This window comes from Gavialis gangeticus, unplaced genomic scaffold (genome assembly GCF_001723915.1).
Source record: "Gavialis gangeticus isolate Ggan-Ray unplaced genomic scaffold, GavGan_comp1, whole genome shotgun sequence".
Lineage (NCBI taxonomy): Eukaryota > Metazoa > Chordata > Crocodylia > Gavialidae > Gavialis > Gavialis gangeticus.
In genome coordinates, this window is record NW_017729034.1 from 95,656,712 (window position 1) to 95,670,927 (window position 14,216).

Here is a 14,216-nt window from a genome sequence, read left to right on the forward strand (position 1 = left end):
TGGGTGGAACAGAAGCTTAAACCAATATGCAAAATGCAAGCCCCGAGGAGGAGAGTGAAGAGTTGGAGGCCAGGTATGGCTGAGGCTGCCTGAGCGCTGTGGGGGTTCAAGACCCTGAGGAGGTAGAGTTGGGGCCAGGCACGGCTCCAGCCACCTGAGCCCCCTGAGGAGGGAAGCCCCAAGATCCTGAGTAAAGGGGGCATGATGAACAGTGAGGAGCCCCCAGTGTGAGGAGCCCCCAGTGATGAGGGAGGCAGCATGAAGAGCCCCCAGTGAGGGAAGAATGGGGGGGCTCAGCCAGAGAGCAAGAGAGCTGAGTCCTGACCCCAGTAAGTCCTCCAATGTTGGGAGGCAGAGTTTGGGTCAAATATAACATTCATAGGAGCACCACAACCTGCTGCCCGGGGGGGAGTGAGAGTCCCCTGTGAGACCCTGAGGCACCAGTCATGGTGTGAGGTACCCCAGCTCCCCACATCCCTGAAGGAGGACCCAGAGAGGGGGACCCCAGGAAAAGAGTATGGGTCATACAGCGAGGCCTGCCAGAGCTTCCCCTGACTGGCCCAGGTGGGGGCTGGGACCAGGACCAGGAGGGTAAGGAGGCCCACCGAGAGGGACGCCCAAGACCCTGGGGTCCCGACTGGCCTGGGGGTGGGCTGGGGCTAGTGTGAGCGGAAGGTCCCAGTGAGGGGACCTCTCCCAAAGGGGAACGAGTGGCAGGGAGATATATGGCCTGGCATGGCGGCAGAGTCCGCCTGAAGGGAGGAACCCAAGTGGGGTCCTACAGTGGGATTCTGGGACCCATCATGTGGGACTGGGCGTATGAAAACAACATGAGGTCATCTGCGAGGCTTGGGCTGCTGTGTAGGGGAGGAATGGAGCCGCAGATAACACCCGCTAGCAGCGAGGCAGAAAATGGGCAGCCTCCCACTTAAATTACATCTATTAATTAATTATTAAGATCAAGGCGTGGCGGATGAGAAAGCAGGTGGTTAGACCAAGAACAGGTGGCCGGGCCGCACAGAGATCGGCCCGGAGCAGGCCCCCTGTTACATAGGGTTACACACCCAAAGACTTGTTTGCATGATTTCTGTACTTCATATAAGAATTGTATGGACAAACATATATTTAGCCTCTTTAAAAGGGAAGGGGGAGCTGCTGCTTGCGAGCATTTATCAGCCTGTCTGTTCTAACAGCTAAATCTATATGATTCTATAGGAGGTGTGGGCAAAATATGGCCTGTAGGATGGATTCAGTCTGCCAACTGATTGGATTTAGTCTGCAGCCAAGCCCCGCTCAGGGCAGCCCACACTGTGCTCCAGCCTGTCCTGCTGGCCCCAGTCTGGGCTAGTACATACAGCTTCCAGCAGGGCTGCTCCTGGTGTGGCTGCAGCTGTCTGGGTGCTGCTTAGCTTCCCTTACCTCTGGTGGTTGCTCCTCCTCCTGATCCTGCTGTGCCACTCTCCACAGCGAGGAAGCTTCAGCCGAGCAACTCCTTCCTCAGTGCACAGGGCTTGGGCTCAAGCTCCTAGCTGCCTTCCACCCACTCAGCCGCTTGTGCTGCACACACCCCCTGCCCCTCCTCCCTCCTTTCACCCCTTGCCAGCTCCCAGGACCTAGCACCCAGAAAGCCCACCACACATGCACACATCCCCCCACAACCACTCCCCCCACACACCCCACAGGGCAGGGGCATGTAGAGAACAGGTCACAGCTCTGACCTAGGCCCTGCACTATCACCATCCTGTGACCCCACCAGTCCTACTCCCAAAGACCACTTCTCGCTTGCCCATGACCCCATCATCCCACATTGGGAGTTTTTTGTTGTGGCCAGGGGTGCTCACCAAGCCTGTCGCAACTCATCAAGACACCCTGTGTGGCCCTGGTCCCAAATAATTGCCTACCCCTGTCCTATAGTGATATAAGTTAGTTAAATTGCTACCTTCCACTGGAACCCTGCACACCCTGCACTGTGGCGCACCACAGGAACAGCTCCCCTCTGCCAGAGATTCATGCAGCTAACCATGGTGAGCTCCCACCCCGCCCCCCAATGCTACCTAAGGCACAATTCCTCAGGCTGGATCCAAAGGCTCTGTGGGCTGTAAACTGTCGACCCTTACCCTTAAAGGGACTGTGGAGCTTCTTAGTCCTAAAGTTCAACACTGAAGTTAATGCATTAAGTGCTACAGGATGTAGTTAGTATATGGGTGAAGACAGAAGTACAGCTCCCTGCTGTAACTGAGAACACTTTTCAGGAAGTATTCTGAGTTACAACAATCCCTCAGACCAAACAGAAGTTCACTGTTGATTCCAGAGGTGGAGGGGAATCTAGCTGCTGGCTGGGAGCCTGCAGCTGGTTTACCTTAACAATGGCCCCTCCTCTCTCCCAGCCTTTCCCTGTTTCAGAATGGGAGGCAGGAAAGAGAGCAAAAGGAGTTCATTCTAGGGGTCCCCCAACCAGTGCTGAAGGGTGGGGTGGCTGAATTGGAGCCCCCCTCCCCAGCGGAGCTCTAATACTCCCATCCCACCCTCTAGTGGGGGCTGAAAAAACCCCAGACCAAACTCCCTCTGCTCCCTTTCCCCGTTCCTGTTCTGAAAACAGCAACAGGCTGGGAGACAACACAGACAAATTACTGAAGGTGCTGTTTTGAAACATCTTCTGCCACTCATGCAATGAGGGTTCAGATTTTCACATGACTGACCATTTTTTATGTAGCCTGCAGCCTTGCACTTGTGTTCAGTCATGTCTATAGACTGCTTTCTGTAGCCAGATCAAGCGAAAGTTGTCACTTTCTGTCTATGCCCTAGGCTGCATTTTAGAAGCCTGATTTTAATGAAGCAGCAAGCCTACCAGTTGTGCCTTCCTGCATCAAAATTCAACAGCAAAAAAGGCAGAATATTATGAGGTGAAGAAGAGAGAAAAATGGACTCCTGTCTTTGAAGAAAGCATAACTGATGGAGGACATTGCAGACCACTAGTTTTCTTCTGAGTTGTCCAAGGAATTTTTGCAATAGAAGAATGTCCAGTCAGGCTAGAAGGTGTTTTTAGCCAGGGGGAGCAAAGGGCCTGGAATTCACTAATTCTTAAGAAACTAAAGAATGATGCAAGGTTTTCCATGACTTTCAGTTTTGAGTTTGAGTGAACCTGAAAGAATCTGAAACCGTTTGAGCAACTTAGGCTAGCTTTACCAAACCTCTGTAAAGTGAAGCAAGTTTTGCACTGCTCTGGTTAAAACTCTATAATGTGTGACTCCTCATTTTAATTGCTTATTTAAGAACTGAGTGATTTTTTTCAGGCAAAGATTTGTAACATATTTTTTGCCACACACCTGAAAGCTGTCTTTACAGGAACTGTTTCCTTGTTTTAAACCACATAGGAGTGAACATTTTCTGACTGATAGACATTCTCTTTCAAAGGGGGTATATTCTCTCCTTATTCAGGAAGCTGGTGGGTTTTCAACGTACATATGTTGGCCCATATGTACGTTTCTTCTTTTTGCCTTCCAGCTTATATTTTTTTCTTTTGCAGATGTCAGCAGTCGTCATCCAGTCAGGGGACCTGAAATTTTTCTCAGAACATGACACAGATATAGACTCACCTGCAACACAGTAAGTAACAAATCATCCAAAGCAATTTACAGTGTTATTTCTACAAATGCTGTTTGAGAACTGAGAAATTGTCAGATGGGTTGTTTTGAGTTTTAAGCAAGGCACTGAAACACGTTTAAATTTAGGGTAATCATTTTAGAGGAGATTTTAAGAAAAATGAAATGAAAAGGAAATAATTTATATATAGGAGTGTTACAAAGATACTGTGACTATTATAGGGCAAAAGAATAGTTATGTTATCTAGAGTTCAGGAGTACCTTAAAGCATCGTAACTTTTGATTAACCTATATTGAAATGAGCTGCCAACTTCTTTTGCACCTTCTAAGAATTAATTAAAAGAAATGGAGACAGTTTGTCGCATACTTAGGAGACAAAGGAGCCAAGCATCTTCAACTATTACACTTGGATTTGGAAAAACAAAATTGTGTGCACACATATATGCAACATGTGAAACTTCATAGTAGATAAAATCAAAACATTTTGTATAAGACCTTCTACATAAGGGGTAGCTAATTATTTGAGCTGGAGAGCCGCTTAGAGTTTTGCTGAGCTGTTCCAAGCCGGGTCAGCATGCCCCCACCCCATGCTGCACCGGTTCAGCACCCTCACCCCACCCTCCCTGGCTCACCAGAATTCCCTAAGTAGCTCTGCCCTGCGCTTGGCCAGGTGTATGGGATAGGTCTGCAGGCAGGTGGGGAGCACCATCTAGGAGTGGAACAGGCAGGCAGGGTTGGGGCCAAGGCTGGGGCTGGCATTAGGATTGAGATCGTGGGGTGGTGACAGCGCAGGACCAGAGCCCAGGACAAAGCCACAATCCACTCCCTGTACACTCCTGCGACAGCTGCCAGTTCCACAAACAGGGGTGTGTGGGAACCAAATCATTGTTCTAACCTGGGCCTCAGCCCTGCGCTGTCACCGTCTTGTAATCCTGGCCTCAGCTCCACCAACCCATCTCGCTCCTTGATGCTGGTTCCCACCAACCCGCAGCCCCATCCCAGCCACACAGGTCCTCGGCCAGTCTCCGTGGAGAGCCTGCCTGCCTGCTCCATCTAGCGCCCCCAGCAGTGAGTGTGAGGTGGATGGGCAGGGTGCTCAGGCAGCAGGGTCGGGTCTGGTGGCAACAGCAGCAGAGACTGGCAGTGGCAGCCAGAAGAAGCTGTCACTTTCAGGGCTGCTGGGAAACAAGTCCAGCCACCTCAGCCCTGCTGTGAACACAGAAGTGTTGGGACCAACCACATACACCATGGCCCAAACTATCCCCCATGCCTGGGGCTGCCAGGGCCAAGGGACCCACTGACTGCTGGGCAAGATCCCTTGGTGCCCTGCAGGCTTATTTTGCCCACCCCTGTTCTACATGGTGGCTTAAATGCTTGCATTTCTATGTCCACTTCAGCTTAGTCCATGTATTTGTATTTATTTTTTTAAGAATATCTGAAAATTGCTATTTTGTTTGTAATTAACGTTGTTAGATGATTATACATAGATAAACATAAATGTAAAACCCACCAACACCACTGAAAGAGAAAACTTGCCATGTAGTAACCTATGCTTAAATGTTACAGGCTTCTATATTTCTAATTTTAACCAGATCTTGAAATTCTCATTTTTTTTAGTCTCCATCTGTAAGTAGGTTCAAAAATAAACTGTGAAAGGAAAGTTTGCGTAACATCCATGTGCCATGAGAAAAGGGACTATAAAACTGCATTGTGACAAAATTCAAGGTTGAATTTTGAGCATAACTGTTTAATAGGACCCTGTTTAAGAAGAAAATGTTATGGTTTAAGAAAAGACAAATAAACTTGATATTGTCATTCAAAAGACATGACCCAAAATATAGTATGATATAACTGCACTGTTAAAACTTTGAGCAAAAGGAATTTTAGGGGGGAAAGGACTTTAGAGAGTGTCTTTAAATGAATGTAAGACTATCCATTTAAAATGTAGGATTACAAAGAATATCATCAACCTCAGAATTCTGTAGTACTAATACGTATACAAAACAATGATTATTTAAATGAGTAGGTCATATTGCCAATCTCATCAGAGAAACCTCCCCAAAAAACATGTAACTTGAAGTTCAGAAAGATAAGAGAAGTGGCCTGCCTGCCTCAGTCATTGGAATGAATGGCAGTAGAAGCCACAGGAGATAAAAGACTTCTGGCATTATTACCCTTTTATGCTGTAGTAAATCTAGTTCTTGAGTACTGAGAAGGCTAAAGAAATTGAACCTGACTTAGGAAAGGAAGAAAGACTTATACTCAAGGTCTGATGCTGTATCTTTTTAGGAAGAAGCAAAGTTTAGAAAGGAAAGATCTTAATTTGGAACAACAGGGGCACAAGTTTCATTTAGCTCTTTTTCAGAGGGTTTGGTTTGGTTTAAATAAAGTCTGGTTATCTAGTTACTGTCTTGCCTTGTCTAACAATAGTGAATGAGCTACTTCTATTGAAAATTGTAAATTAAAACTAAAATCCATGCAATGTTTTTTCCTAACCTGAAACTAAAGTATAATCCTTTTAACTTTGTGTTATTTTCAAATAAATAAAGTAGAGGAGCCTGTTGATGATTGTGAGTTTGAAGTTAATCTGCAGAGGACTCTATGGCATAGAGAAGAGTCCAGTCATAAGAAACATAGCTTTAAGGAGGATTCTGAAGAGAGATCTATAGGTTAGTCTTTGAAAATACTATATTTGGTTCGTGTGGCACAAGGCCACCTCTGTTTCTCCCCAAAAACTCTGCTCTGTAACAATTTGGTTAGGATGGGCCCAGCAGAGGATACACACCTTACCCTATCTCTTTAGGTAACCTGAAATGAATACACCCCTGAGGGAGGGGGGGAACCTGCTCCCTCTGCCTATGTGACTGGCATCACATACCTGGGTGAGGGACTTGGGCTCCCTGGGGAGCTAGGAACTGCCAGTCTGCCCAGCAACCAGTGATGCATTTCAAATTGGTTGGCTGACAGCCAACAGGTGCTGGCCTCCATTGGACCAGGTAAATGAGGTCGTAAGGGCTATATAAGTAAAGGACTGCCCAGGAGGAGGGGGGCAGCAGCCATGAGGAAGACTCAGAGAGAGAGAGAAGAGCTGGACCATCTGAAACCTGCTCTCTCTCTCAAAACTCATGATCAAGGAACTGCTTGCCTCCAGAAAGAATCTCCACCTGCCTCTGGATGATACTTGTGAGAGAGCTACCTGAGATCTAACTAGATATATAGCTTGCAGTAACTCAGATGCATGATCAAAGGCTACTTAGCCATGCCAGTTTGCTCTATGGGATTTCTCTGATACTGCTCTACCCTGTACCCTATTCCAACCCTACCCCTTGTAACGAATAAAGTTCTCCTTTGTACATAGCGTGGGAGACTCATTGGGAGTGGGTCTAGATTATGCCTTGGGGTTCCCTTGGTTCGGCTGACTAAGGGAGACCACTACTTGTGCTTCCAACTGAGGGAAGCATCCCAAATTCTTGAAGTGAATCAAGTACCCTCGAGGTCTACTAGGCCTGTGTTTCCCAGGGTGCACAGAGCCAGAATCAAGTCCATCCCTGGGTGGTGGGTGTGCTCCAGGAAGGGGGTCGGCCAGACGTGAGGCACCCCCAGGTAGGCACTTGGAGCCTGGAAGGTGGTTGAGCGCAGTAAGGTGGGTGGCTCAATGCAGGAGTGTTCCCTACTGGCCCTCCTGGCACAGTTAGTATCTTAAAGACAGCAAGAGTTTTCCATTATCTAGACAGCATTAAGGGAAGAAGTCCTTCCTTCATGTCTAATTGTTCTTCTTCAAGCACCCCTTGCACATTACCAGCAGTGGGATTCACAAGTGATACAGCTCTGGCATTGAAAATGCTTGCTGGAGCAATTCTGTGTGAGCATTCTGAAAGAAAATGCGTCTGGCTGCCTCTGTTCCTTTCAAACACAGCAGCAGGACAAGGAACATCCAAGACTGATCCAACATGGATCTAGGTTCTTTGAAGTTTTGACACTTAGTTTTCTTGGTTAGGACTTTTATCTTGGTTGTTTTCTTGATAAAGCAGTCATTTATATTACCCTCTATACCTTGCAGATAAAAAAAAATATCAGAGTGATTTTCTTTTCCCACTTCTCTGATGGGGGGAAAAGACAACATAGAGTAGATTCACATTTTCCCATATCTTTTGTCTTCTTCATCTAGAACACCTATCTAATAACTAGTGGTTTATCTCTTCCTTTTTCCATTCCAAAAATACCAATGCCATAAGTTTCCCCCCCTCTGACCTGAAACTAGACTGTGACAGATAGGTTAATTTATTGTCATGGTTCCCGTCATCTGAAAAGAAAATGAACTAGAGCAAACGTAAACACAGACTGTACTATTTTACCAGTGGGAACTGTGGTTGAGAACCTGATAGAAACTATTAGCAGATACCAGACAAAATTAGCAGATGTCCAGCCTTGGCCCAGAAACTATGTGGATGTTGAACATGCTTGCCTTTACAGGGGCCCAGCTGCCTCTGTACTTCTGGATTACTCTGCATCACAAAGGTAGAGGGAGCACTTCCCTAGTGGTAGTTCTAGTTATGAGCTCAAGAGGAAGAACTGATGGGCTCTACTAAAGACTGGGACACACGACTTGAGTAACTTAATAGTAGCCACATTAGAAGATGCCATTCAGTTTCATGTATTGGAGGTCAGAACGGCTTCAACTTTAAAGATACCATCCATGTCAGTAAAAGGGACTTGTCTTCCAGTGTTTAATGTTCTGGGGTCCATTCAAATAGCAATTTTACCTTCCATTTTTTAAAAATATTGTTAAAGCCAAACCTTAGGGTACTGTCACTTAAGCCTGTCCACTGAAGCTTACATGCTCTATCAGTTATCATAGGAGAGGTTGGTTTCTTTTCTACATATGCCATGCTCGCTCCCAGCTCAACAATGATTGCCGCAGCAGTTCAGAGAACCAAAGATATCTAAAGTGTACTCTGGGTATGAAGGTTTTCTTCTTGGGCTCACAAGGTTTAGGCATTAGGATTTTTAATTTCCAGGCCATAATGTCAAAATAGCAGTAAAATCTCTGAGAGCAAATACCCATATTTATTATGGACCTACTGCTAAAGATCCTCATGCACTTGCAAATGTGGTGCCTGTAAGTGGAGGAAGCCCATTCAAGATGGTAAAGTATACACATACATCCCTACTTAGATAAATAGTTTGTATGGTCATCATCACAAACTGTCTGTACCAGAAGCGGTGTGACCTAAAGAATTCTGAGATCTACTAATAAAAAAACACTATATCAGACCTAAATATGGTTGTATTCACATGTGTTCCCTTTTTAAGAAACTAGGACTCAAATTGAAAAAAACAAATTGCACGTCATTAGTGGGGTAGACCTGGATTCCCAAGCAACAAGAGCCTTCCCTAGACAATTGGTTCTTAACATTTTTAGACTCATGTCCCTACAGCCTGATAGCCTTTCCCCCCATCACAGGGATAACCTAAGGGGAGCCACCCCAACAGAGAAACACTCAGTGGCATGCTACAAGTGAAAACATCCCCAAGTGAGTTGTGAATAAAGTGGGGGGAGGTGTGTAGCAGGGGCACTAGGGTGTGCCTACTCCTTTAAAGGAGTTAGCAGCCTGTGAGGCTGGTTGCACATGGTGCAGGAAGCTAACGAGAAACTCATCTGACCAGAAGAGGGCTCAGGATGGAGCTGCATAAGCCCAGAGCCTAAGTCAGTCAGGCAGTCTCTCCCTGGCGGCCACAAGGTAAGGAGCTCCTAGCAGCAGGGCTCCTGAAGGGACTGGCATTGATATAAACAGCCCTGCAGGCCTGGGAGCAGAGGCAATTCCCTGGGCAAAGGAAGTCAGGGTTTTTCAGGCAAATGATCTTGGTTTTATTTTGAACCCACAGATGGTCTCTGAGCCCAAAGAAGGGGATTTGGGAAGGACCAGGGATCCGGGAGCCCAATGAAGGGGCAGTGTGCTAGACCAGGGGTCCAGGAGCCCAGAGAAGGGGCGGGGATGCTGGGCCAGGGGTTCAGGAGCCCAGAGGAGAGGCAATGTGCTGGACCAGGGGCCTGGGAGCACAGAGAAGGGGCAGTGTACTGGATCAAGGGTCTGGGAGTTCAGGAAGGGACTGTGTAACAGACCAGGGGGGTCTGAAGGCCTAAGAGGGCCAAGTGCATGAGTAGACAACATCACAGAGAGATAATACCCACTAGGCTTGGGGTGTGGTGTAGGGGAGGTACAAAGCCATGCAATGAGCCCTTAAGGGGACAGATACCCAGCAGAGGTGCAGACAGGCCGAGACGGCCTACTAGCCTGAGGGCTCAGGTGACTTAGGGGACATAGGATGGGCCTGGTGTTGATCAGGACAGGCTCAGGCTCACTTGGAGCCCACAGGCAGCCTCCCTTATATAATGTTCAATAAGAGCAAGGCATGGTGGGAAAGTAATCAAAGGGAAGGGTGGCAGCTGAGCTGGAGCCAGGCAGGGGCCAAACAGACACCCCCATGGCCGTGGGCCTACTTCATATGAATTCCTGTTTGCAGTCTCTGAGTTTATCTTATGAATAATGTTTGCACACCTAACAGTGCTAACATTGCATGGCACTTTGCAGTAACCTTGAAAGATTTCAATAAATCCCAGAATACCATGACACTGGTTGAGAATCACTGAGTGATTCTCATGATTCATACAAACCCAATCTTATATACACATACTTCAAGAGAACTACTAGACAATATTGACCTTCTTTACACTGATGTGGGTCTCAGATGTTCGGATTATCCCCTATATTGGGCTCAAGGTGAGAGCTCTACAATATTGACTAGCAGACTATCACTTGCCACATTTAGACAATATATTCTTGAAACTGGCAGTCCCAGGAGAATGTTCCTCTCCTCCCTCCCTCCCTCTCTCTCTCTGTCTCTCATGTTGGACAGCATTTCTATATCCTTAGAGGATATTATTTAATCCTTCATCTCTATTAATGCTAATCCCTCTAAGTGCTTCTAGTTTAGGGAGCCAACTTCAGCAACTGAATAGCTTACCTGGAATCTAATCTTGAAGAAGCAGTGTCCTGTCACCATCCTAGAACCGAGGGCAAGTCATCGTGCTCTCAAATTTTTGCGAGGCAAGACAGTCATAAATTCTAATGGACAGCAAAACAGGCAAGGAGTGCTCATTTCTCCCAGCTATGCAAGGAAGCATTGAAGCTGTTGAACTTGTTCACCAAAATATTTGCCCTGTAACCCTATGGGCACATCAACACAAGACAATGCACAGAAGACCAATTTTACTGTGCATTAGCACAGTAGGCAAAACCCATGCTAATAAGCTAATGCACAGTAGATTTAATTTAATGTGCATTAATGTCACTAAAAAGTGTTCAGCTGTACTAATGTGCAGTTGTGCCAATTACATCATTATAGGTGCTACCTGTCATTATAGGTATTGTTACTGCGCCATAATTACAGTGTATTAATGAACATGCAGATGCACCCACTATCTACTAGATGAAGGCAGTAATCTAACAGATCAGCCTACTAGGAGCTAAAGAGAACTGTACAGTGGTCTCTAAAGACATCGGTGATAATCAGGGATCCTGATCAAAAAAAATCCAAAATTCTCTGTTTTGAACCCCACCCAATCCAATGTTTTTCTATGATTAAAATGAAACACCACTATATAATGGTGTTTCATTTCAATCATAGAAAAATGTGGATGGGGGGTGTTAAAATAGAAAAAGTGGTGTTTCATTTTAATCAGGCATGGCTGGTGAGCTCAGACTGAAGGGACAAATGGAGCATCCCACCGTGGGGGTGGTTTCAGGCAGCCAGGAGTTGGGGGGGTGAGGAGGGGTTGCAGCCAGCCGGGCACTCCAGCCGGTAGCAAGGAGGCTGCAAACAACCCACTCCTAGCTGGCTGCAAACCTCACCCCACCAGTCTGAGTTCACCAGCCGCGCCTGATTTTAATCATGGAAAAATGTGGACTGGGGGCTGGGGTTTAAATCAGAAAATTTTGGATTTTTTTTTATCTGAGAAAACCAGGATCCCTGGTGATAATAGCTGATCTTTGTTCTTATGGTATATATGGAAATAATAAGGTACAATGTCAAATGCCTTCTTAACTTCTGCTTAAGAGCACAAACAGCCAGCAAATTTATTTCAAATGTGTTTCTCCTTTACATGAGAATAAGTGTTCTTTGCTCTTTTCTGCCCTTTTCTCTCATCCAAAAAGTAATAAGAAAACTAAAACAAGCCATTTTCTCCTGCAACATGGAGAAAACTGTTGTGGTTTCCACACCACCTCCATTACTTCAGAAGAATATGTCTAGCTATTCTTTTGACCATAGACTGGCTGTCTCAGTAGAATAGCTGTATTTATACCTCCCATACCCACCTTTTATGAAGCTGATAGAATGAATCATAGAACTTTGACAGAACTAGAAAGACTCCTGTCTGTTGGAAATTTAGCATATCTAGATGAATTCCAGAAAACAATAGCCTAGTGTTGTGACTTCAAGTGGAATAAGCTGCAAGTTTGAATGTCCAGTAACAGCATAACCTTGATTTAATCTCCAATCCAGTCTGTACTTGAATACTTGCTTCACCTGAAACTTTTCTGTCTCTCCTTATTGTTGGTGAAAATCTATTTAGCAGACATTTTAGCTATTCAGTAATAAGAGTGATGCAGTAAAGAAATGTTTGCTGGATTTAGTTAACATGTTTATCGTTTTATCAGTCAATCAAAACCACATTCATTATGACCATAATAACTGTCAGAAGATTGAGCAAGCTTGGAAAGAGTAATGATGGATCCATGTTTTTGGATCCACAATGCGGTGCTGTTCTTCATTCTCCCTACCTTAAATTTTTACACAGGGCAATAATTTATTTATATCTTTACCAGTAAGTTAGTCCATCATTTTTCTGGCCCCCAAGGCTACTCAAAAGCAAGATTCTATGCACAAGATGTTAAGAGGGCATTAGCTGTCTACCTAAAAAGAACCAAAGAGTTCAGGAAGTCACCAAATCCTTATGCTCTAAATAACAGTGGGCAAGCAGTTCCTTAGACCGGTGGAATACCGACATGAAGTATTCATTTAGGAGTTCAGTTTTCTCCCAAGTGATGGTTATCATCTGACTTCAGCAGTCTTTCCTGCTCAAGTGCAGGGGGGCTAGACGCGATAATCTCGTGAGGTCCCTTTCAGCCCCTGACATCTATGAATTGTAGTGGGTTAGGTTTTGTAGTGACCTTTTCATGGCAAGGATCACATTCCACAGGGGAAAGAAGACCTTGACATGCCAGAGCCATGGGCTGTCCAACTTCGCAGCAGCTGGGGATCAAGTGCTAGGCCAGTGCGAATAGGGAAGTATACGATTCGGATTTGGATTCGCCCAATTTGGAGGACAGAGATTTGATTCAGAGATTCAGATCACTATCTTGAATTGTTTTGGACAAATCAGCTTTGGAAGATTCTGCACTGATTCAGAGAGATTCGGTGATTCTGATCAGCCGGGGAGAGGCAGACACAGCCAGGCAGCTGTGCCTGCCTCTCCCTGGGCAGGGGGAGCCATGGGAGAAGCCCCCATGGCTGCCCTGCCTAGCCCCATCCCGAGCCTGGCCCCAGAATCCTGGTAATTTAAAAAAAGCAACAAAAAAAAAGCCCCGCATGCACCAGCTGCAGGAGCGGTGATCAGGGCCTCTGGGTGCTGGTGGCAGAGCCCCCCAGTGCAGAGTGGGGGGGGGGGCAGTGGGGATCACCCCCTCCCCTTTGCCTAGCACCCACCTGGCAGCTACCCCATGGCACAGGTGCTGCACAGCTCAGCAGGTTGCCACACACTGTCTGAAAGATGGGGCTGCTGGGGCTGAGCAGTGCCAGGCTCTGGCTGACGCATGGAGCCGACCCAGCTTCCAGGTTAATTGATCAGGGAGCTCGGGAATTGAACCAGGGCTGAGGAATCAAGCATGGAGCTCAGGAATTGAACCAGTTCAATTCCCCAGCTCCCTGGTTTGGTTCACATGGGAGCTGGGGCAGGTCCACCTGTCAGCCGGAGCCTGGAAGCATTCAGCCCCTGTGACCCCAGCTCCTAGACAGCGTGCAGTGCCCTGCTGAGTCACACTGCACCCATACCATGAGACAGCTGTCGCATGAGTGCCAGGCAGCGGAGTGATCCCCATTGCCCCACACCATGTGGAGGGCTCTGCCATGAGCACCCAGAGGCCCCAATCGCCACTCCTGCATCCAGTGAGTGCGGGGCTTTTTTTTTTAAGTGCTGGGAGACTGGGCTGGGTGGGGATGGGGCCAGGCAGGGCAGCCATAGGGGGCTTCTCCAGTGACTCCTCCGGCTGTACCTGACTCTGCCTTGGTGGAGGGAGCTGCAGGGGCTCTGCCCTGCTGCCAACTTGCCCAACTGGCATGGGGGGACGGAAGGGCCATGCAGGCATGGCTCACGCTGGTCAGCAGTAGGGAAGAGTCCCCGCTCCCAGCGCTGCCACGCCTATACCCTGCTGCCACTTGCCCCCTTCTGCCTGGAGCAAGCCGCGCCCGCGTCCCACCCCCCGCCCCAGCTGGGCAAGCAACATCAGGGCAAAGCCCCCACTCCCTGCGCTGCCATGCTTGCATCCCACACTG

General features: G+C 47.1%; 1 protein-coding gene across 1 annotated transcript in view; it reads left to right on the forward strand.

Moving 5' to 3' along the window:
- AHI1 (Abelson helper integration site 1) overlaps positions 1–14,216 on the forward strand; it is a 286,626-nt gene that overhangs the window by 264,656 nt on the left and 7,754 nt on the right. Inside the window, exon 24 of the mRNA XM_019527221.1 lies at positions 3,527–3,606. Coding sequence (XP_019382766.1) covers positions 3,527–3,606 — 80 coding nt within the window. The remainder of the gene's footprint in view (positions 1–3,526; positions 3,607–14,216) is intronic.